Below are 22,605 nucleotides of genomic sequence, written 5' to 3'. Positions count from 1 at the left end.
TCAGGAATACTTTGAGGGAAATCCTCAAATTTGGTACAGATATTCACGTGGACTCTAGGATTGACAGATTGTGGGGGTCAAAGGTCATGGTGACCTCACAAAGAACCTCACATTTGGTACAAACATTCGCTTGGGCTCAAGGATTTACTCACTTGATTTTTGCCAAGGTCATGGTGGCCTTATATGAATCCGGGGTAAAACAAATATTTACATATATTTACACATAAACTGCATAGCACTGCAGTATACTTGTTAAAAAAAAGAAATTACATTGTTAGTCATTCAGCTGCAAAACTGATATTACATTTCTCATTTACTTTCATTATTTGGCTGTCAGCGCAATCAGAGGTGCCTTTAAACAAGTCAAGATCATGCACCTTTTTGAATTGAACACATACAAGAGTAGAAAGCAAGACACTGCAGTAAAAGCAGCAGCCGGACAATTTGGAACAATTGTGTTACTATTCAGCATCTTGTTTAATTAACAATTCTAAACACACCAACTTTACTAATGATACTACAAAATGGAATCACATTACTGAGAGTGCACATCTGAATGAGATTGTCTTCTGCAGGTCCACGTAGCTAAATTGTGTTGACTCAGGCGATTGTGTGTTTTCCATTTTTTGTTAGAGCTTGACCACATGAGTGTACAGGTGTTAAAGACACACTGAGGATGGATTTGGATTCACTCTACCAAACCACCTGTTTAGCTGGACAGTCTTGGTTTTGTCAAAATCTCTTGGATTGTTTGTCATAAGTCATTGTGGACATGACCCAAAATAAGAAGTAAAAGTAAACCATCAGCAATATGAATGACGTTACTCACTAACTCAGTGCTCTTGTGTAGCATATCAGGCACCAGGTGCCAAAATGTGAGTATTGTAGCTGTTTGGTCATATTTGAAGACAAACCCTTACATAATAGTTTGAATACTAAAATATATATTTTTTTAACAATCACAGTAGATGCTGTTACAGATTTCACATCTCTTATTTAGGTCTCAACATTAGGATAAGCTACTGATCATGTCAAACCGAGTAACAATTGATTCCATGTTGTATGAGGTAAATTGTGTTGTCTCTTCTCTCTCTCTATGACTGTGGCGGACAATCATATTCACACAGTGCAGAGAGGTGCTAGGTTACTGAACACAGCAGCTGCTTAGCAGGCCGACATTGTTGCTTGGTGATGGGTGTTAAAAGCACCTCGCCATGGCAACATCACTTCATCACACAGATGAGACACTAAAGAGACTCGGAGACTTGTGTGTAGCTTTTCGAGCTGCAGCCCTGTTAATACTTCACATCCACATGCATCCCATGTGCAGACTGTAACAGCTCAGCTGAATCAGTTTCAGCTGCAACAGCTTCTCTGGTGTGTGCATTGAAATGTATCTGCTCTGTTTTGTATAATGCTCATCACTTATACTACAGAGGTTAGATAGATAGATAGATACTTTATTGATCCCGAAGGAAATTCAAGGTTTACCACTTTCAGAAAGATGCACATTGTTGTGGAAATCCTTTTAATTTGTGCTCTCACTTCTCAAAACACAGGAGGCAGTTTATTACAGCTGATCTCAGTACTGACAGACTTTTCATTTAATCACAATTTGGGATCACCGAGAACTTGAGCTCAACCTGTGTGACCCAACATGGTCTGACCTCTGTGGCACCTTTTAAAACTCAAATCTCATAACCCAGGATCCCCAGTCAATCCATTTACTCAGGGGGCAGGTGTGGGTCACAGTGTGTCTACTCTGTGGTTCGCCAGTCAATCAGTTGATTGATTCATTCTGACCCCTTTTCCACCAAGCTGCCTGCTTAACACTTGAATGTTAAACCCTGATCTCCAGGGCGGTTTTCTCTGAACTTAAAAGAAAGGCCAGCCATAGAAAGAGATCTTGCAAATATAGTTTCAATGGTACTTTTACAATAAGGGACAGATGGTCATATTCAGACATACTGTTTAAATAAGCTTCTGCAGTGACAAACATAATGTATACAACCACTGTGCTGATGAGGACAATTATCTCTGGTCTGTTGTGCCACCTTTGTGCAAGCTGACCATCGGGCTGGTTTTAAGTGACGCTATCATTTTTGTTTTAAGGTTTGTTACAGTGTAATAGTGGATACAAGTCCATGTTAAAATCACAATTCTCTAAATAAAGCATAAATTGCCCAGTCATGCAAATTGGCACAGCAGCTATGCTGATATGGACTATGGTAAATGCAGTGCGATATCATCCTGTTCAGTCATGGTTGTTGGATCACTGTCAAAAAAGCCAAAAATCGTAACAACAAACAAGAATAAAATATAACACAAAACATGCATTAGAAGTACATTAAAAACAATACAAAACACAAGATGCACACAGAGAAACATAGTTTTTTTATTAAAATGAAACACTGCAGCTAATCTTAACCCACTGTGTACAATCTATGAATTACATTGTCATGATACAAGATCCTATGTATCCTCGATGTGGTGCAGGTATCATCCCACAAGAAGTTTTATTTGCCAGGGTCCTCCTTTTCTCACTCTAATGGATGTGTTGCCAGGTTACTAAAAAGTATACACTGAATACTATATACTGTATCCACTAATTTCTCATTGACAAAGGGGAGAAATTAGAGAGTAGAGAAGTAGAGAGGCATCAAGAGAATGAAACAATGTTAGAGAGCAGTTTGATATTATACAGCAGCTTCAGTTGTTATCTCAGCGGAAAGCTGTTTCAAAGAATGAAGACAGAAGCCCTATTTGACTTGTCAAAAAAGTGGCATTTGACATTTCTCTTTTTCCTCATGGTATGTCTTCTTCTGCCCACAGACATCTATAAATAGAACTACAGAAAGGGAAATGTACGCATGCTGTTTGCCCAAAGGAACTGAAAACCGCACAGATAAATGTGTTCATTTGTCCAGATAAATGTGTTTATTTATCCTGGACAATATTACAACTTTTTTACACTTCAGTTGCAAAGGTGATGATGATGCTACTTGTTTTGTTATATCAGAATTTCCAGTCACATCGCTGTGGAACCACATGTTTGTGGCTGTAATTAATAGTCCTTTTACAATGCTAATCAGATTGATCTTTAATGTAAGACTTAGTGGCTGCTGATAGAGATGCTTTGGATGAGACAATACATCATGTTGTAATGCTTGGAATATTTCAGAGAAGCAAAAAAAATACCAGCAGCAACTCCCATATTAATGCCACTCTGGCTCTCAGACTCTAGCTCTCCATATTTGAGCTGTATGAGGTCAATCCTTTTAAAGGATGGTTATAGCATGGTTGGGTAGAGTGTTTACTCCAGAGTAGGATGTTGGGGAGACAAGATGTCCTGTTCCCTCCTGGCTCAGCATATTGTTTGCTGGATATCAGCCCTGTCATTTTTTTCAAATAAATGTAGTATTGTATCCTTGACCAGTATACTTGGATAGTCCAAATATTAAATGGACTGTAGACTATGAGAAAAATCCTGTTGTTTCTATGGAAAACAAATGGCAGCTGTGTTGCCAGAATAATTCTGTAAAAGTGACAGTAAAAATGTAAACAACTTTACAAGAACAACTTGTTATTTGTACAGTTTAATCTGTTCTAATTTACAAATGAATTACATTTTAAACAGGTAAATCCTACAGCCCTTTTCTGCTAAATTAGCATGACCACGCTGCTATTAAACACATTCTTTCCGTACGTGAGCATTGTACCTCATTGAGTTTCACTGAAAATTACTGTAAATTCTTCATTATATGTCATTTAACTGAATATGTCTGCAAATTTTACTTCAAATTTGTTTATAATGTAGTGTCTTTTGCAGTAATTATGACAAGACTTTACAGTTAAAGCAACATCTAAATACAGCAATTAAATTATGATTTTATGGCAAAAAATCCTGTTTTATGACTCCTATCTATATCCATCTCAAATATAAACTCTACAAGTATTCTTCACTACCTGTAAGGATTATTGCTCTGGAAAAAATTGAAAGTTTCTATACTTCATTTACACTGCCTTTTATAGATGCTTGACCAGAATGTGAAGAATGTAACCCAGTGTACACAGATTAAGCATTTAAAATTTGAAACGCAAAGCTAAATATAAGAGTGGCTGTACTAAAATATAAAAAAACAATAACTTTGAATTAGAAGGGTAGAATAAGAATTTATTAACCTCAAAAAATCAAATCTACAAAGACATCTTTCATTTCTCTACAAACATATTTGTGTTGTACTTAACAAACATCAGAAGCGAGAATATGCGACAGATTAGTGCTCATATTATTGAACTGACAGAGGTAAATGTCTTATGGTGTTATTTGCTATGAATAAATGTAAGAATTTTTAACACCCTTTAAGGATAACTGCATTACCTTCTTAGGAAAAACGTAATCAATGTACCAATATCTTCAAAAAAATAGAAGAGCAAAAAACTATTGTTGGAGAAAAAACACCTTGGGAAGTAGAAGAAAAACAGATGACTGTATTAATAATTAAATACCTTAATTTAGAACAAAAAACTTCACATCAATCAACAGTTTTTTCTTCAAGCTTTTTTTAAAGCCACTTATAATAGTAAAGAGGTCAAATGACAAGTCCCCTAACCTCCAAGTCACTGCAGCAGATTTGTTACAGTCCAATAAAGTGAAAATGTGGGATAAAGCCAATCCAAAAGGACACACCTCTGCAGAAACTCCAGGGTTGATGCCAGCTCTTATGGGTAATTGATGTTGAAGCAATAATAGCTCCCAAACATCATGCACAGGGCAGAAACGAAGGAGGGGAAGTTGTTGTGCACAATGTTCTGATCCACACTCAGCATAAACCGTCTTGAAGAATAGCAGGATCGTCCTAAAAAAAATAAATACAAAAAGACAATACGAAATTAAAACAAAGCTGAAACATATCACAAAACAATTTGAGCATACAGTATATGTTTTGAAATTATCAGTTAAATTGCTTAACATCAATATAGAAATCGATGCATGTGCAGTTTGGGGGGAAAGAAACAATACAATAGACAGAAAAGAGAGAGAGAAAAAAAAGGAAGAAAGACTAGATAAATACAAAAGAATGAAAGAAATACCCAGAAAAAAAAAAGGAAACTTACCACACACAACAATGGTGGGAGTCAGGTGAACTTGGTCCATCTTTACTTCCCCTGCCAGACATGTGTCCTCCACGTAGCAGAACATCGCATCTTCCTTCTCATCAAAGTAGGACAGCAGAAGCAGCAGCATCTCTTTGACTTCCTCAGAGCAACCACTCAGCTCTCGCCTCATCACTTTAGACTGTGTTTCAGCCTGTAAGAACTTTTTGTTCTTGTTCACACGTCATGTAGTTTAGGAGCCGTTCTCCCTTCAGATCCAAATTCTGTGTGAAAGTATCTTTGGGCCCAGTTCCGGTGAGTTGAAATGGACTGCCATGCCAAGTTCGTCGAACCAAAACAGCCACTCTTCCAGAGGTATTTTATGTTTTTCCCCTGGTTGACTTGTTCACGCTGTGTGTTCAAAGTCAGCTTTATTAGAAGTTTGACCTCCTCTGAATTTGCATCAGTTGGTTGAGACATGATCTTCAGCTTTTCTTTCTTCTCCTGCTGACTCTCAGGAGTCTCTCCACAGGACAGGAATTTTAAAATCCAGTTAATGCAACCATAAGTGTCCTGGATTGCTGCTCTCTGTTCTGCAGGGACGTCATCTGTGTTTTGCAGTTGCTTGACAAGAGAGTGATACCCTGGCCCAGTCACATTTCCCCCCTATTATATCTTGCAGAGATTTGGTATATTTTGCCCCCATCTTTTTGGCAACTTCAGTAGTATTTCTTTTACTTTCGCATCATCTCACAAACCACAATCCGGACCATCTCCCTTCTCATTTGGGGACTTGGTCGTTTTTCTCTCTCCAATGACTGCATAAGTTCCTCTGGGAACTTATCCCATGGTATCATGAATGTATCCACCCAGTCTGTATCGGGGATTTGGCAGCTGTTGGAAGAGGTTGAGGCTGAACTTCTGGGTGAAAGAGACTGCAAGGATGGGGGAGGTCCTGGTAAAGCAAGCAACAGATGAGCTGCTGGTTTCAGGAGTCTGTCCTGCAAACAAACACACACAAAAAAAGGAACACAATGTGAATGTTTCTACATTTCCGATTGATCTTTTATGCAGGGCTACTTTGGGCACGGGTTGCTTCCTGTACTGTACCGCAATACTGGACTTACATCTCAGCTTCCAAGCAGCAATGACTTTTCGGGCTTGAATTGGCCTCAAGGCTGACAGCAAATCAGCTTCCTCAATAAACTGAAAATCATCAGATATCTCCACCGCAAGGGACTGTAAGGTCTCTTCCAGGATATCTTTCATCATCTCTGGCAGGTCAGGCAAGACCTCAGTGATGGCGGTGCCTAGAAATATTTGTTCTAAGTGAGTTATTTCTGGAATCAAGGAAGAATGACAATAGTTTTCAAGATTACAAATGAAAGAAAACAAAAGTAATTAGACATTTAATCATGTTATACTGTACATATATACAGATAAGAGGAACCTTTACTTTAAGTATGTCATGTCAGTGAAGATTTGCTTTTTATTTTCTTCAAGTAGTATTTTATCATTTTTATTGAATTTACATGGACATTTTTAGTATGGTTTCTCCACCTCAGTGGCCAAGATTGCGTTTATTTCGAAAAGACACTGTGTTTCAGCAGAATGACTTGGTGCCCATTAACAATGTATGATGGTAACGGATAAAAATCGACCAAGTCATTAATGTTCAGACAATGCAATCTTGTACTCTGTTTTGTCACGGAGTACAGATGGCATTCAGAATGATAGTCAGCTTTATGTACATCCATCACAAAATGCACAGCTGCATTATTTTGAATTAAAAAAATGAGAAGTTCTCCAAACTCCATGGACACATCTTTTTTTTGACACAAGGTAATTCCCTTTTTATGTGATGTACCTTTATACTGTATGTCTGTAGAAACACTTGTATTGTTTTCTGAAAAGCCAAACTCTTTCACTGCATGTTTAAACTGTAAAGGTTGGGGTAAAAAGTACAACTGTGTTTGACTTGCAGAAGCTGATTGCATCCTGGCCCAGCTGAAAGATATGCCTGAAACATCTGATGTCTCTCAGATAAAGTTAGGCAGATGTTTTTAAAGTTATTCAAATGCCTGGCACATCTCTTAAAGTAGCTGTGTTTACTTTCAAAACGCATCGTCCATACTCTGATCAAGGGGTCAAATATTAAAGTTAGTACTGGATAGTTCTTTATGAAATGGTGTTTTCATTTTAGTGGACTCTCAGGAAATAATACTTTCTTGATTCCAAATATTCTTGGATTATAATGTCAAGATATGCTACCTGTGACAACGAAATATTTTGTGCACAAATCATATCAACGATATCTTTAAGCTGGAGAGTTAACTGCCAGACATCATCTTCTGGATTTTGCACTTTGACACCAATTAATACGAGCAGCAACCTTTACAAATTCCAATTTTCAATATCTTGACCCGAAAGCTTGCCAAGCTCAGAGTTGACAGCGCATGGCTTTGTGAGAGCATCAGATCCTTTGTATTTGAACTGCTTGAAAAGTGACAATGGAAGCCATTTTTTTCCCCTGATGAAATACTTCAAGTACAGCGCAACATCATAGGATAAGACAGCCTCAAATATGTCATGGCCTAAACAAGGTGGGAGACCAGGCTGGCAGACATGAAAAGATGTCAGAACATTGAAAACAGAGTCTTTTATGCCTCTGACGTGTTGATTGTCTTCAGCTTGTAGATCACCAACTGCGGAATTGTAACTTTTAGGGGTGCGCTGAACCACATACATTTGGATCATCACCCTGAACACATATTGACCATTAGGTACAAACTGAGCAGTCCACGCTACCCCTTTAAAACCTTGGGAAAAGTCTAGCAAAGATCTGCTTCTTTGGTATGAACCATTATGATATAATCAGCAGGACAATGCACACTGCCATTGTCCTTAATATGATCTGTGTGTTCAAATGTATTATATTCTGCGCTAAATCTCCTCTTTCCTACTTTGGATCATGCGTGATGATAACCCAGTTTGAATTTAAACTGTTGTACTGGGACAGAGCTCTCCCCCCTGATAAGCCTCTGAAATGTTGTCATTACATGACACAACACAGCTTAACCAGCAGTTAATACACACACACTGGCATATCCATGATTTCTGTTTTACACTGTGCACTTAAACCTTTTGCCACTAATGCCATCGGCCAGTTAAAAGAATTAGATGCCATTATGTCACAAAGCATTGACACAAGTCATTATAAAACAATTGTAAATAAAACTCACTTCCAGTTGAAGTGGTGGAGAAAGAGGCTTAACATGAAAACATGCATGGTAAACAAAATGCATTTATATAGCACTTCCCCTTTCTGTTGAGCACTCAAAGCACTTAACCACGTTCTTCTCATTCACACGCTGACGATGCAGCATCTGGAGCTGTTAAGTGTTTTGCTCAAGGACACTTCGACTCGCTCTCTAGAGGAGCCAGTGATCAAAACAGGACCCATCTGATGACTGCGTCCTGAGCCATGCCATCCCTCATCTGTGATCTCTGACACTCTTCAATGTTTATCTTTACGCAGTCACATTGGAAGCTCAGAGCAATTGCAGTCATTCTGTTTTAATTGTTTCCCTTTAAGAAGGACAAATTCATACTTTAATTAGTCAACTTCTACCATTGCACGATTCTAAAAGTTACAGCAGCTGCATAGAGAACAAGGGTCATATTGGAGACAGGTCTCAAATTTTCTTGTTAACAAGTACATTTTATTTTATATATCTCCTCGTCTGCTGTTGCTGCTCTAATAATATTTGCTGATAATAGAAATAATGAAATTTAATGCTTCCTACATACTGTAGATATTTCAGATTAAAAGCTCCCCAGTGGCTCGAAAGGCTTAATTTAGGTATCATTGTTGTAACTTACAATTATGCAATCATGAACACAAGGCTATTATTTGAAAGTCAGTCATTTACATTCTATTTATGCATATTAAAGGTCCAGTGTGTAAGATTTAGGAGAAATGGATCTATTGGCACAAAATGAATATAAATAATCTTCATGATGTTTTCACTAGTTTGTTTCATCAAAATTGTATGAATTGTAGTTTTCTTTACCCCAGAAAAACCCCTTTATATTTAAATACTTTATATTTACCGCCATGTTTTTATAGTAGTCCAGACTGGACAAACTAGTACCTTTTATGACAACTGAAGCTACCACAGGTTCTTTTTCATGTTTGGAAGGAGAGGGTGAGGTGAGGGGTGTTCAGCTGCAACATGCAATTTCACTACTAGATATCACAAAATTCTACACACTGAACCTTTTAACTCGAACACACTCAGTTTTATCTTTATCTCCGTTTCTATTTATCTGTCATTGTTCCACTTTTTAACAGGGAGTTCTTTAGAAGCATGAATGAAGAAGCTTATATGGTCAGAAGTCTATCTAGAGTAACCTAGATTCGGAGGGCTGCTGTTCCATTGAATGCATGCTAGAGGAGACTATGCTGATGTGGCCTCAATAGAATGGAACCAGTCACGAGGAATATTTTACTGTCACAGATAAGCACATAATGCTTCAATACTGAACACTTTGTTGTAGCAGCCTGGTTTTTCTAAAATGTGGGTAATTTGTTAGTTTTTTTCTAGCCATTTAATTCACTTACTATCATTTTTCCAGATGGTTCAGCAACATTTCTCAGTCTTTAGTGGATGGAGTTGCTCATTTGGCATGGATATTTATCATCATGCATCCTCTATGAAACTTCAGCCTCTTCTGTAATACATGTAAAATGGTCTCTGGTGTTAGGTGCATCTGTTGAGTCCAGGTGGATGACCACTGACCTCTTCCTGGATGGTATTTTCTGATCTCTGATGTCTTATTCTGCCGTTCTTTCAGTTGTTCAGGGTTATTGCTGTTTCACTGATGTTGTGTTCATTACAATTGTCACATGATGATGTCTTTGAAGGCCCTCATCTCCAAGGGGTACCAGCAGAGATCTTAATTTGTTGAAAGGTATGAGGTGAGTGCTGAGTACTTGTGACTTAAAGACTCTGATTAGTCAAGCCACATTTAGAATCCCACTGGGATGCTGCTGTTGAGTCCGTCCTGGTTCCACGTCCAGCTGAGTTGAAGGTTTTTGACAAAAACTATGTTAATGATATTTTGTGTGTAATTATTTAAATACCAAATTTGCCTGTTTGTTTTATTGCGCTGAAAGCCTCAACAGCAAAATTCTGGGGGTTCTCTGGAAAAAATGTTGACTGTGCCACTGCTTGAACATGTGGCAGCTCTGTAGGTTGCAGCTCCAGGCCTCAGCACCCATTGTGACCACACACACCGACATGCACGTGCACAATCACATGCATACGTGAATAGGCTAAGCTGTGACAAGACCTGGTGCATCTAGGTGTTCTGCCAAGTGGAAACATCTAGACTACACAAGGTCAGGAGGCTGTTGGTACAAATTCCAGCAAGGGGAACCTGTAAATGAAATATTAATCCCTCAGTACAACCAGTGTGAAATCAGCCAAGTGCTGCAAACATGTGGGCTTAGAAAACAATATTCTAAAGAGCTGGAGCCGCCTGATTATAGCACCTAATACACCTTTCTTTTTGCAGACACAGCAAGACATACTTGGTTATTAGTATTACATTACATTCCTATTAAAGGCAGCACATATGTTTTCAAATGGTTATTTATTTTATTTGAGATTGCTATGGAGGTTGAGTCGCTCAGACAAATTCAAATAACATTATTCCAGTAGTGATGTTTGTCAGTTGTTTTACACATACATCACAGTCTCAGCCAGGGAGCAGGGGCACGATCACATTTCATTTGATATATTGTTAGTGATGCAAATGTTATTGTGCTGGCAGAAAATGAGTCAGTTATCATGTCATGTCTGTAACTAAGTAATCACTTGTGAACATGCCAGATAGACAGACAGACAGACAGACAGACAGATATGTCTGGAGTTATCCGACGGATGAAATGCTCTTTAACAAACTCTGTTTTATCCCCCCTTTCCATGTTGTGAAAAATACATGTTATGTAATTTTTAGAATGACAGCTTCTTTGAATCACTCTGGACTCTACATCACAATTATAACTTGTCATGAGTGAGTCCTCCTCAAACAGGCCTACAATAAACTGTCACTTTTTTTTATTGTTTGCATGTTATTTGCAGAGCTTTGTATAAACAGTCTGTGGTGCAGAGTGATGTTAGAAAACTTGCATGTGTTGCTTATATGTAGGTTTGAATGATAGACGATATCAGAGGTCTGTTGAGCAAACAAACTGGACAAACATGCTTTTACTTTAAAGACAAAGTGACAAACGAGAAGTGATTCTATGAATGTTATTGACATGACGGAGATTAGCAACCAATCACATTTTATCACAAGAGAAGATTTGGGAAGATTCATTGTAGAGTAAGATGTTGCACTTTTTGTTGCTTACTTATTTTAATGTACAGGAGAAAGCAGGGCTTCATTTAGGCTCAGCTCTCTTTCTTTTTATTTTAAATGTTGGCCTTCAAACAAAAGAAAAACAAAAAAAAAAAGTTCAGCTGTCTCATTAATGATTTGTATTTTTCAACAGCTTTCACATTCGTCATGAATAATATTTAATCCCTCATCTGACATTTCTGCAACTGCAGCCGTCTCTCACTCTTCTTACATGTCAATAGCTTTAACCTCGTCAGGTCAAAGAATATTTCAACAGCTTTCCTCTGTCGTCCTCAACATTGCAACTTCTTTTATCCCGTACTTTTAATGAAAGTTAGTCTGTTTTAAATGAATACACCTCAGACGACAGTACACCTTTTTCAGCTCTTCCACCTCAACTGAAAATAAAATATCAGTTACACATAGTATCTATTGTCTGTCCTGAGAGAGGTATCCCTCACATGTGAGTCTAAAAAAAGTTATTTTGGGTACTTGAATATGGGGTATCCCAAAAAAATGTGATGGATTGATTGAATATTTCAGGAGAAGCTGGAATGTGACATATTCACTATGCTCTTGTGTGATGTTGGTCATTGGGCCTCATGCAAGAACATTTTCACATTCTTATCCTCAATTTCTCTTGCTTTGTTGCCATTGTTCACACGAACATGACATATTAGATTTGATAATGCATCTTTAGAAAGGTGTGTCAATGATTTGCATAAACATAAGGAATGCTGCCTTCGAAGATAAATTAACATACTTAACATCCCACTAATACCACATAATGCTACACTAGCTGCCCCATGTCAGAAGTGTTCATTCATGAAAATGTCAAGAAAGGGTAAAAAGAAGAAAATTTTTGAGATTAAAGTCATGATTTCAGATATCCAGAAAGTGTCAGCATTGGAAATAAAGACACAGGCAGTTTTTTTGCAATTTCATAAACTGTTATGTATTAATGCACATCGGCTTCTCCAGCTAATTCAGGGTTAAAAACCCTACAACCTGCACTAGTCTAGATTAGTAATTCAACTCCCGTCAGTTAATTTATATATATTAATGTTAGTGTTTTAAAATCATAGTAAAAGAAATAATGAATAAAAATAAGCTGTGCAATCAAAAGTAATGCTAAAGACAAATCGGCTAAAAGACACAAGAAATATAACTCTTGAAGTCACTACAACGAGATTTTAACTGGTTATGAATCAGTCTCAATTTAAATTTGCTGCTGCTTTATGACCTAAAACAGTTAATGAGAAAATCAGGAAGAAAATTTCGATTTTCTGTAAACTATTAGCCCAAGCAGACATAACAAGGGACTCAAAGAAGAGCAGAGGAGGAAGTGTGTGTGTCTGTGTGAACAACAGCTGGTGCACAGCCTCAGACAACGTTTCCAAACACTGATGCCCAGACCGAGAGCTCCTCCCAGTAAGGTGCAGACCGTTCTTTCTTTCAAGGAAATTCATGATAATAACAGTTATGGCGGTATACATTCCCCCACAAGCTTAGGCTCAGGTAGCTCTTGAAAAGCTGCATGATGTCATTAACAAACAGCTGAAGGCTCACCAAGAATGTGTGACTATCGTAGCAGGGGACTTCAATCATGCAGATCTCAAACTGATCATGCCCAAAAGTCAAAACAATGTGAATTTCCCAACCAGAGAAAATAACGATAACCATCATATAGGAACACAAGAGATACATTACCTCATCGCTATGCAGCCTGTGTCTTTTTTTCACGTCTTCCAAATTAAATGCACATGCTGGCTAGACCAAAGTTTTTACGACAGCAGACATTGGAAACACTACCGCTTTTGTCCACAGAGGTGCCAAAAATAAAAAAAAAAGAGAAAAAATCCTTTTAGGGTTGTTCAATCCAATCACACTGCACCCAATAATACAGTTTAAGTCTAATATCTAAATATCAATGGATTACTGGGAAACTGGTGAGAACCTCAGAGAATACCAAATCTCAGAATGTGAGAGAGTGGGAATAAAATCCTGCATCCTCGATATTTTCTCAATCCATACCCAAATTGAATGGGTTATTTGGTCCCTATTCCATCCTTCCTGCAAATGTTGTGTAAATCCTTTGTGTATGTAATCCTGTTGATCAACCAACCAACCAACCAAACAATGGACAGGGGTTAAGACATACCTGGAGGTTATTAAATAAAAATAGACATTAACAGAATCATTCTGAATGAAAAGCAAGATTCAAAAGATAGGACTTTAAAATATTTATAACATTTTTAATTTCAAGAGTGTGACAGGAATTGACGTGGAACAGGAGACTGTTCCAAATATTGTGGGCAGAAACGGATAAAACAGGATCCCCTTTAAGATTTAAGACTTGAAAACCAAGTCAGACCCGCCAGTCAGATCAGCAAGTTAACTTTGTGTCAGCGGGCTGATAAAGTGATATAGCATTAAAGGTTTGGCAGTAGTCAGTGGGACAAACAGGTTCATTTAAACTACTCAAAGTTATCTTCTGCCATGTTCGGTTTTGAGTCAATAGTCACAGTGAAGCTAGATGGATGTTGTTTCCCACCTTCAGAAAGAGTAGACTGTGTGGACTGAGAGAACTGTGACTGACAATCGAACAAATTGAGTTCCAAATGGCATTACAACATCAATGAGCTTTCATGGGTCTTGCTCTCTGGAGCAATAGTTCTTGAGTGCTTCAACTTAAGCAGTAATTCCGACGAAAGAAATAAAGCTATACTCATTAGTAGGACTGGGGATTTGTTAAAGGAAAATTACACAGATGTGTAGAAAGCTGATTTATTTTCTCACATGTAACCAGTTTAACAAGTTAAATAAGTGCTCTTGTTACAAGCCTTAAGGTGTGATCAGAGGATTCCAGGCCTGTTGGGTATAAGTAGGTAGTTACTTTGTGTTGCTAAGGTTGTGTGAGGGTTGGTGGCTGGGCTGAACTCCCATCAGCAGTAGCTTTCAGTGCTGCTCTCTCACATTTCGACTGCTTAAAGACATTGGCTCTGGTAATACTGAGCAATTGTGATCTTGGAGCCGCTGGTGATGAAGGAAATCTTGTAGCGGTGGATGTCATTATGTGTGAGATCCCTGGTGGCTGCAGTCTGAAGGACAACTGTGTCATGTGGTCGGCAAGTCATGAAGCTGTTGGCAGCAAAGTGCAGCAGCTGTCACTTATTGACATTGCACTGATTTTGGTAACACAGACAATTATATGCCGGCTGAAGATGAAGCACTGCCACTGCAGACTACATTTCATGATCTCAGAGTTTTCAAGCATGTTTGGGAAACATCCAAAGAAAATTGAGTTCAACATGCATATGAGACTGCCACAGCATGAGATGGATAGATGGGTGAAAGCAGGACATCACTGTACTGTTCCTGTTTTATACCAACAGTCTGTCAGTAATTGGTTTCTACTAAGCCTGGCCTGAGTGACTCAGGGGGTTGAGAGGTTTGTGTACTAACCAGAAGGTTGGGGGTTCCCCGGGTCCTCCAGACTACACACCGAAGTGTCTTTGGGCAAGACACTGTGCTGGTGTATGAATGGTGTGCTACAGAAAAAGTGCTGCGTAAAGAAGTGCTGTTTGAAATATGTGTGTAAATGGGTGACTGTGACTTGTACTGTAAAGTAGTGGTCGATAAGAGTTAAGTCATATGAATACTATTAGAGCGATATACTGTATGTACCGTCCATTTAAGATCACTTGTCCCAAACCTTGAACAAGGATTTTTTATGTCTAAACCTAAGCACATCGTCAAGTCTTTTGAACCATGAAGAGCCGCAGAGCTCCGCTGTTGTCCAATAACACCAATTAGCCACACTGTTGCAGTGGGTGAGATGTTCTTTCAATACTATGATGCTACGGAATTATTCCTCCACTAAAAATACTTCCCAACCCATCCACCATTTCTCTCTGGCTGAGTTACTTGACAAACACTAACAGTGACCAGCTGTTTAAGAAAAAGACTGCTGTTGATTTTCTAAAGAATTAGACCACATACAATATATTCTTATGAAATAGCATAGAGGCAATCATACAAAATACTACAGGAAAGAAGAGAGGCCTGATTTTTGGTTTTTGAGGTTTAACCCTTTAGTATGCGCTGGTGCAATTCGTAGCTTTGTATATCACCAGCTTGATTGATGTTATGTTTTAGATACGATCAGCATGTATAAAAGCTCCAACTCCTGACAATCAGTCCTCTTAGAAAGTGTGGATCATGAGAGAGCGATCATCTGAATACTTTATCTGTGTCTCTGGCCCTTGTTCCTACCAGATCACAATCACAGAGACAGTGCTGTTCCTGGTCCAGTACACATCCAAAGAGTTTGATCGCTCAGAGAAGACGGTGGCCACGGGGGACTGCTGTTACCTCAACCCATTAGTGCGCAGGACCTTCCGCTTCCTCGGTAAGTCTCAGGCTTCTGTATTGTCTGCGATTACTGCAAACTGCATCTGTTTCGTCATTTGTTTTCACAGTTTTTGGACACAATAGTTGAGTTTAACTGAAACATTTTTCTGAATGTCTACACTCATGGATAAACCACTCAACCACCTTTCAAAAACTACGTGGGATGAGAACAATTTCCGATGATTCTCAGACTGGTTTTCCTCCCACGGTCTTGCAGGTTTATTCATGACCTTACTTGCTGAGTTATCATGGAGTCTGACTGTGTCTCTGATCCGACCAGTCAGCAGATATGCATCATTACATGAAAGGCAGCAGAAACCTGTGTTCTATGGTGATAGGGTTATTTCTACGGCCTTCTGTCCTTTTTGGATAATTTATTCACTTTGCTATCATGTATTTACTAACTATATACAGTATATTTACTTTTTCATTATGCCACACTTTATTTACTGTGTTCTTGATTTATTGCATTACTGCAACCTAACTGCTCTCAGTTCTAATTTAAAAGTAGGTCTTAAGTTGCATGTAAATTAAAACTCTCAGCCTTTTAGAATTATCTGTCACAGTTTCCTGACCAGTTTACTTTCACAAGACATGTTGTATCATTTCTCGATCCATCTTCATCACTGTCAGCTATGTAGTGGCACAGCTTATGTCACTTGACACTGTTGAAATATGATGAGGTTTTCCACTGTTTTCCAAAATGCTGACTTTAAGCACTTCTTTTTAATTTGGGTGACATTTTTGTGAATTAAATCGGCTTTAATGGGGAAACTCAAGCGTCCCTATAAAGCAATTTAGTGGAATCTGATGTTAATGATTCAATCTCTTGAACCCACACCTTTTCATGTAAACTGGTATCAGCTGACATAAGCAATTAATAAGTGGACGAAATTAAGAAGTTCTGCTGAATAATGATGATTCATTTTGCTCCTATTTCCTATACCATTCGTGGCAATAGTTTAGAAGTCAAACATGTCCATAATTTGACTTGGCAAGCATGTTCTTCCCACTGTCTAGAAATAAAGCCAAAATATTCCAGATACAAACACGACCATTTGGAGCCGAAGACGTCATGTGGAACCAGAGTCTGCTCAGTAGCCGTCAGGGATAGATCTGTGGTAGCGATGTGCCGCTGATCCATGCGTTAAATTCAGTCCGTCTCAGCTGTCAACCGTGACACTTCATGCCATTTTACAGCATGAAAACCAAACTTGCCTGATGAATGCAACAGTTGAACATACATCAGTGTAATAAAAACTAACATTCATTTGATGTGTATTTTTTCTTTTTCGTTCGGTCCATTACCATCCACAGACACGGAGCGGGAAGGGTTTATGATGTATACCACAGGTAGCCACCAGGGGGCAATTGAGATCCCTTGCCTTCATTTTTAGGGAGTCTTCCTAATGCACATCTTTATATAAAGTATATGATCTACCAATAACTCATCATGAAGAGTCCCTGAATACGCCTGTAAATATCAGAGGATGTTGATAAACCATGGTGCTTTTTAAACAAACATATTCATATGCATAATGCAGGCACATGTGCTCGGTCCAGCAGGCACAACAGCAGAACAAACTCACACAGCCTCTCAGTGTGTCAGACCCTGTAACACAATATCAGCCTCTCCTCGTCCTCTCTCATCCCGAAGTGAGCCGAGCAGATAAAGCTGTGGAAGAGGATTATTACCTAGATCCCTGAGGGGGAATCCACTTGGTGGCCTGGCCTTACCCTCGCATTTACACATCCAGCATGTCGTTCCCGCTGCTCGTTAATGTTCGCAGGCCTCTCATTCCAGGCTAAAGCTCCTTTCATCCATAAGAGACTAGAATTGGCTATCATGTCTTAAACACTGGTACACTGTCATATCTGAATACGGCTTATGTCTCAGTGTTAATTGATGTCAGTTTTAAAGAGGCGTCTTCTCTTTCCTGTAAAGCAGAAGGAAGTAGGATAGACGACTTTACCTGTTTCATTTGCATCTTTATTTCCTCAACAGTGATGGAGAACCACAGTAAGATTAAGATAAGATAAAATGTACCTTTATTGATGCTCCCTAGAGGAAATTCATAATCCATCCTTTCCTGCTAAAGGAAACATGAATTAAAGAAAAGTGGTCAGAGTCACATAAAGTAGAGTTTCTTATCTCATAAGAAACCATCCTTATTATTTCAATCTACCTTTCAGTTCACCTCTGTGGTTATTTCAAGTGTGTAGTTAGTGAAAGAATGAGATTGCTGAACCAAAGTGAGTTTCTTCCTTAAGGTAGCTGGGCTCCAGTGGATATTTAACTTATTCCCAGGTTATTCAGGACACATGTATGTAAGTGGCTTCTCTCTCTTACCTGCCTCTTCGGACCCGTTGATACTCAAGCAAAGGAAAGTAAAGTAAAAGAGGAAAGGTGCAACCCGACTTATTACAGGTTACATGGTTTGTGACCCTTAGGCTACTGTCCAACATTTATCACAGCAGCATGCAATCTCACTGTGCAATAAGGGATTCTTAGCCACATTTTTGGTGCCAAAGGTTCACCGATTTGTATGTAACCTGTCTGATTTTTAGTCTTCTCATATTTCACAGAAAAAAATGTGTTGTTGTGATGGTGCTAATCTGAGCAATTATGTTGATGAGTAAAATCTCATTTTAACCAACAGGAATAATGCACAAAGCCGTATTTATAAGATTAAAGCTTTTGAATCCTTTAAAAGTATTTTTAGATTAGGCGCTGATGTCATACCTTTCCCATCTGCGGCATTTAACCTCAGAATATGTTCTGCGTGCTCTATTTTTGAGATGCAGCTAGTTGTCTTTTTAATGTTGGGGGAGGGGGGTGCAGAGAAGTGCTTCTGTCTTAAATAAGTGCTCACTGAAGCAGACTGCATAAGAGGTGCAGGATCTGCCTCTCTTTACTAACATCAGCTAATGGGTCCTTGGTGAGCTGTCAGTGCCTCTTTACAGCAGCATTAGCAACAGCGGTTATGCCAAATTACAAAGCACTATTTAACATACACAATCTGGAAATCCAATTACATACAGTATGTCTGCCTGTGTGTTTTATGGTGCATTTGATCCATGGCTATTGATAACTACTTCTGGCAGGCTTGTTGGCACAGTAAGCAGATGAATTAATCCAGCAGCGACTCTGCTGCGCTATGTGCAGCAATCGGTTCTCCTTGTGCTGCCAAGCTCCCTTGTGAGGCTGAGGGCTGATACTTGCTTCTCTAGGAGCCTTGGAGCCAGGCTTCCTGAGTTGATTTGACTTATATGTGGAGGGATTTGTGTGTGCGTGTGGGATCAGAGGGTATTATTTTAAAGGTCTTAGAGCGGGAGGATGGTACAGAAATACAGTAAAAGGAGTATAGGACTCTGCAGGGCCCATCTGCCGGCAAAGTTATTTTGAACCTGCCAGCTCCCCCTGTACAGCAGAATGATGGAATGAGGCACCTAAGGGATTCAATGTAAACCTGTTTGTTTATTCAGGGATGATCTCTTAAACCTGAAAAAGTGTAAGATGCAGAGAATTAGGATTTAAAAAACTTGAATACATGATTTTAAAATGTCCCATAGGCTCAGAGTTTGGTTGACATCTGATAACGAGACAGACAACATTATTTTTGCATGCGTTTAATCGTCTTTAAAGCCTTTGAGCCCAGTATGGATGCATCTATGTAGATCCTCAACATTCTAGCAGGGATATACAATTAAAAGTCAGAGATAATCCAGAGAGTTCAGATAGAGAACATATTTCCTATATATTCTCATCATTAAGTCTAACAAGCATTATGAATCAGTGCAATATCAAATCAAATCAGATCATATGTATTTATATAGCACGGTATCACAAGAAACAGTTGTCTCAGTGTGCTGTACAAAAGTCCAAGATCTTAAGAAAAAGAAAATCCAACTTGTTCCACATTGAGCTAGCATGAGCAACAGCAGGGAAGAAAAACTCCCAGGTGGAAGAAACCTCCGGCAGAACTAGGCTCGGTGTGGACGGCCTCTGCCAGGACCGGTTGGGGTGATGGAGAAAGAACAAATAATATAGGGGAACTAAACGAAATAAAGGGGGAGGATGGAGTCACAGTCTCAGGTCATGACCCCCGTCACTGACCTCGCACAACATTTATGGATAAAATGCTCAGTTTAATTAGTTCTAATGTTGAAAACAGAAAAAAATGAAATAACCTTTTAGGAAATAAGATTAAACTAAATTACCATTACCAAAATTAGAAAAGCAAGTAATAACCTTAATTCTCACTCCCTTAACCAAAACATTCTACACAGCATACTCAAAACAAATGTTTAGTTTCCTATCAACACCCATGTGGGCTCACACACCTAAATGAAAAGAATGCAGGTCTGAGTGCCGTTGGGCGAAGTGTGGCCAATTGAATCCTTATTCTGCAGTAGTCCTGGTCCTGGAGAAAAAGTATGAATGAAAGAAAAAGATGACGATGGAACCAGACAGCAGCAGCAGTGACAAAATCCTCATCAGAAATGCCAGAACAGTCCTCGGAGAAGGACAGGAGTCCTCTCGTATAGTGACATCATCTTTAGCATGAGTTGGCACAAGCACATTAGCACAACAGTTTGCTTTAATCCCTGCGATTAGGCAAGACAAGTGTGTTATGTCCACAGCTAGTTGTCTTCTGATACTCAAACACTCACTGGCTATTTACAGTAGCGTATCTCAGCATTTCTTTGGCTCTTTATTTCTTTCTTTTCTCTCGTATCTCTATGTTTCTCTACATTTATCTTTGTCTCCACTCTTATTGTTATTGACCCCACACACTATTATTTTCACCCTTATAGGGGCAATTACCAACCGAACAGTCCAGCAATATACTGTAGATGAAACTAACACACACTAAGTCATTTCTTTTTTATTAGATTTATTTACCCCACTGTTTGCTTCCAACGTTCTTAGTAAAAGTTTATATTAACAATATCAAATTTGCAACAAAGAGCACCCCTCTGCCTCTGTGTGTATATTGCATTACACTGTCTGCTTTGTTGCAGTCAGTGTAATGCTACCGGTGCTTAGACAGGATAAAAAAAGAGTAAAAACTTTAAGGTCAGGCTTGACTGAGCTCAAGATTAATGGCTCAGTTCATTGCAAAATAACACATGGGAGGCCTGATTGAACCAGTTTGTCACCATCTAAATCACTAACGTCAGCGTTCCCACTAGAAGGTTTTTCAGCAGCTAAGGCCAGCCCATTAACGCCCCATCCCAAGGAGTTATGTGGTGCGGATGCATATAACGTTAAAAAAGAGATGGGGAGAAAAGCTGCAAATCTTTCCCTCTGTCAACTGTCTCTGTAAAAAGTGGAGTGAGAGCTGTTCTTTCCCAGTTTTTTGTCTAACATGTGCTCAGGCAACTAACGATTACATAACCTGCTGGCCACTCTGGAGACAGCGAGCAACAACGTGTGCAGAGTGCTGCACACAGCTCTTCAATAAAGCAACGGCACAATAGTGTCAAAAGATGTTTTTATTTGAGAAGTGGACCACAACGTGGCATCACCACTCTCAACCAACGATTCCAGGGGGTTTCGATTCCAGAACTGAATGGCTCAATGACCTGAAGCCAAACTTGCCCCAAAGTCGCATGACATCTGAAGTCACGCTCAAAGCTATCGAACAATTGAGGTTGAATCAGGCACTGGATTAAGAATAAACTGAGGCTGCTTTCAGACATGCACTGGACCCAATGTGAGAATACAGCAGGAAAATGTCTATAAAAGTGCCATATGGATTTTTGAGTGAATGGGTGAATGTGCCTGAGTGGTTGAGAATTATTTTTTATTAGACCATGTACCAATTCATTATGACATGTATAAATTGTAGGGTGTGTATCTGAAAATGTACCTCTATGTGTGTAGATCTACTGTGTGACTCTGTAGATCTCTTGCGTGCATCTTTTACAGCAATTATTTCTGATTGCATTTATTGCACATCATTCCTCTTGTTATTAATAACCAGTGCCTTAGGCTGTGAGAGGTTTGCTGTGTTTTTGTACAGTATTTGAACATAGATAATAAATTACACGTTGTGCTGCTCCATTACGAACACAATGATGAAGAATGGATAAAGATCTATACTTTGAACGGATGGGTTGCAGAGTGAGATAAGTTACAAATTTGAGGATGAAACATGACATCCAAACAGATGGGGAAGCAGATGGGAGAAAGAACAGCTGTGTGTTACACATGACATCACCGCCCATCTCAAAGCGAAAGATTGCGTTTCTGAGTTTACCGTCATGACATATGTGTGCAGTGAATATATGGGTGACATATTCTAAAAGATTTGACAAAAGGTTAATCAGGATGATAATAAAATATGTGTCTGGTCCAAAATTTTGACTGCACATCTCAGTGTGCCAGTGTTTTCACATGTGACACGTCTCATGTGCAGGCTTGAGCTTCGTGTATTTCTGCGTTTGTGTGCCCAAATGTGTGCATTCATGCACATCAGTATGCACACGCCAGATTTTACATCTGCTGGAGAGCAGCGCAGCGTCATGTGAGCCCAGCCATCTCACATCTCTACTCCCCTCTCACTCAGGCCTGACGTTGTTTTACATAATGACTCACAGGGCTGCGCTGTTAGAGAACGATTAAATTTAGAACACAGCCGAGGGTCGTGGTGCGCTCACACACTCAGCATCAGCTGTGTG

The 22,605-nt window shown here is 39.1% G+C and overlaps 1 protein-coding gene across 6 annotated transcripts in view; it reads left to right on the top strand.

The window, feature by feature from the left end:
• The window catches only part of plppr5b (phospholipid phosphatase related 5b), a 93,425-nt gene that overhangs the window by 39,913 nt on the left and 30,907 nt on the right, over positions 1–22,605 (top strand). For all 6 annotated transcript variants that reach the window (XM_069512918.1, XM_020101403.2, XM_020101401.2 and 3 more), the window contains one exon: positions 15,784–15,916. In XM_069512918.1, coding sequence (XP_069369019.1) covers positions 15,784–15,916 — 133 coding nt within the window. The remainder of the gene's footprint in view (positions 1–15,783; positions 15,917–22,605) is intronic.

Source organism: Paralichthys olivaceus, chromosome 17, assembly GCF_024713975.1.
Source record: "Paralichthys olivaceus isolate ysfri-2021 chromosome 17, ASM2471397v2, whole genome shotgun sequence".
Classification (NCBI taxonomy): Eukaryota; Metazoa; Chordata; class Actinopteri; order Pleuronectiformes; family Paralichthyidae; genus Paralichthys; species Paralichthys olivaceus.
This window is presented reverse-complemented; position numbering and strand designations above follow the sequence as displayed.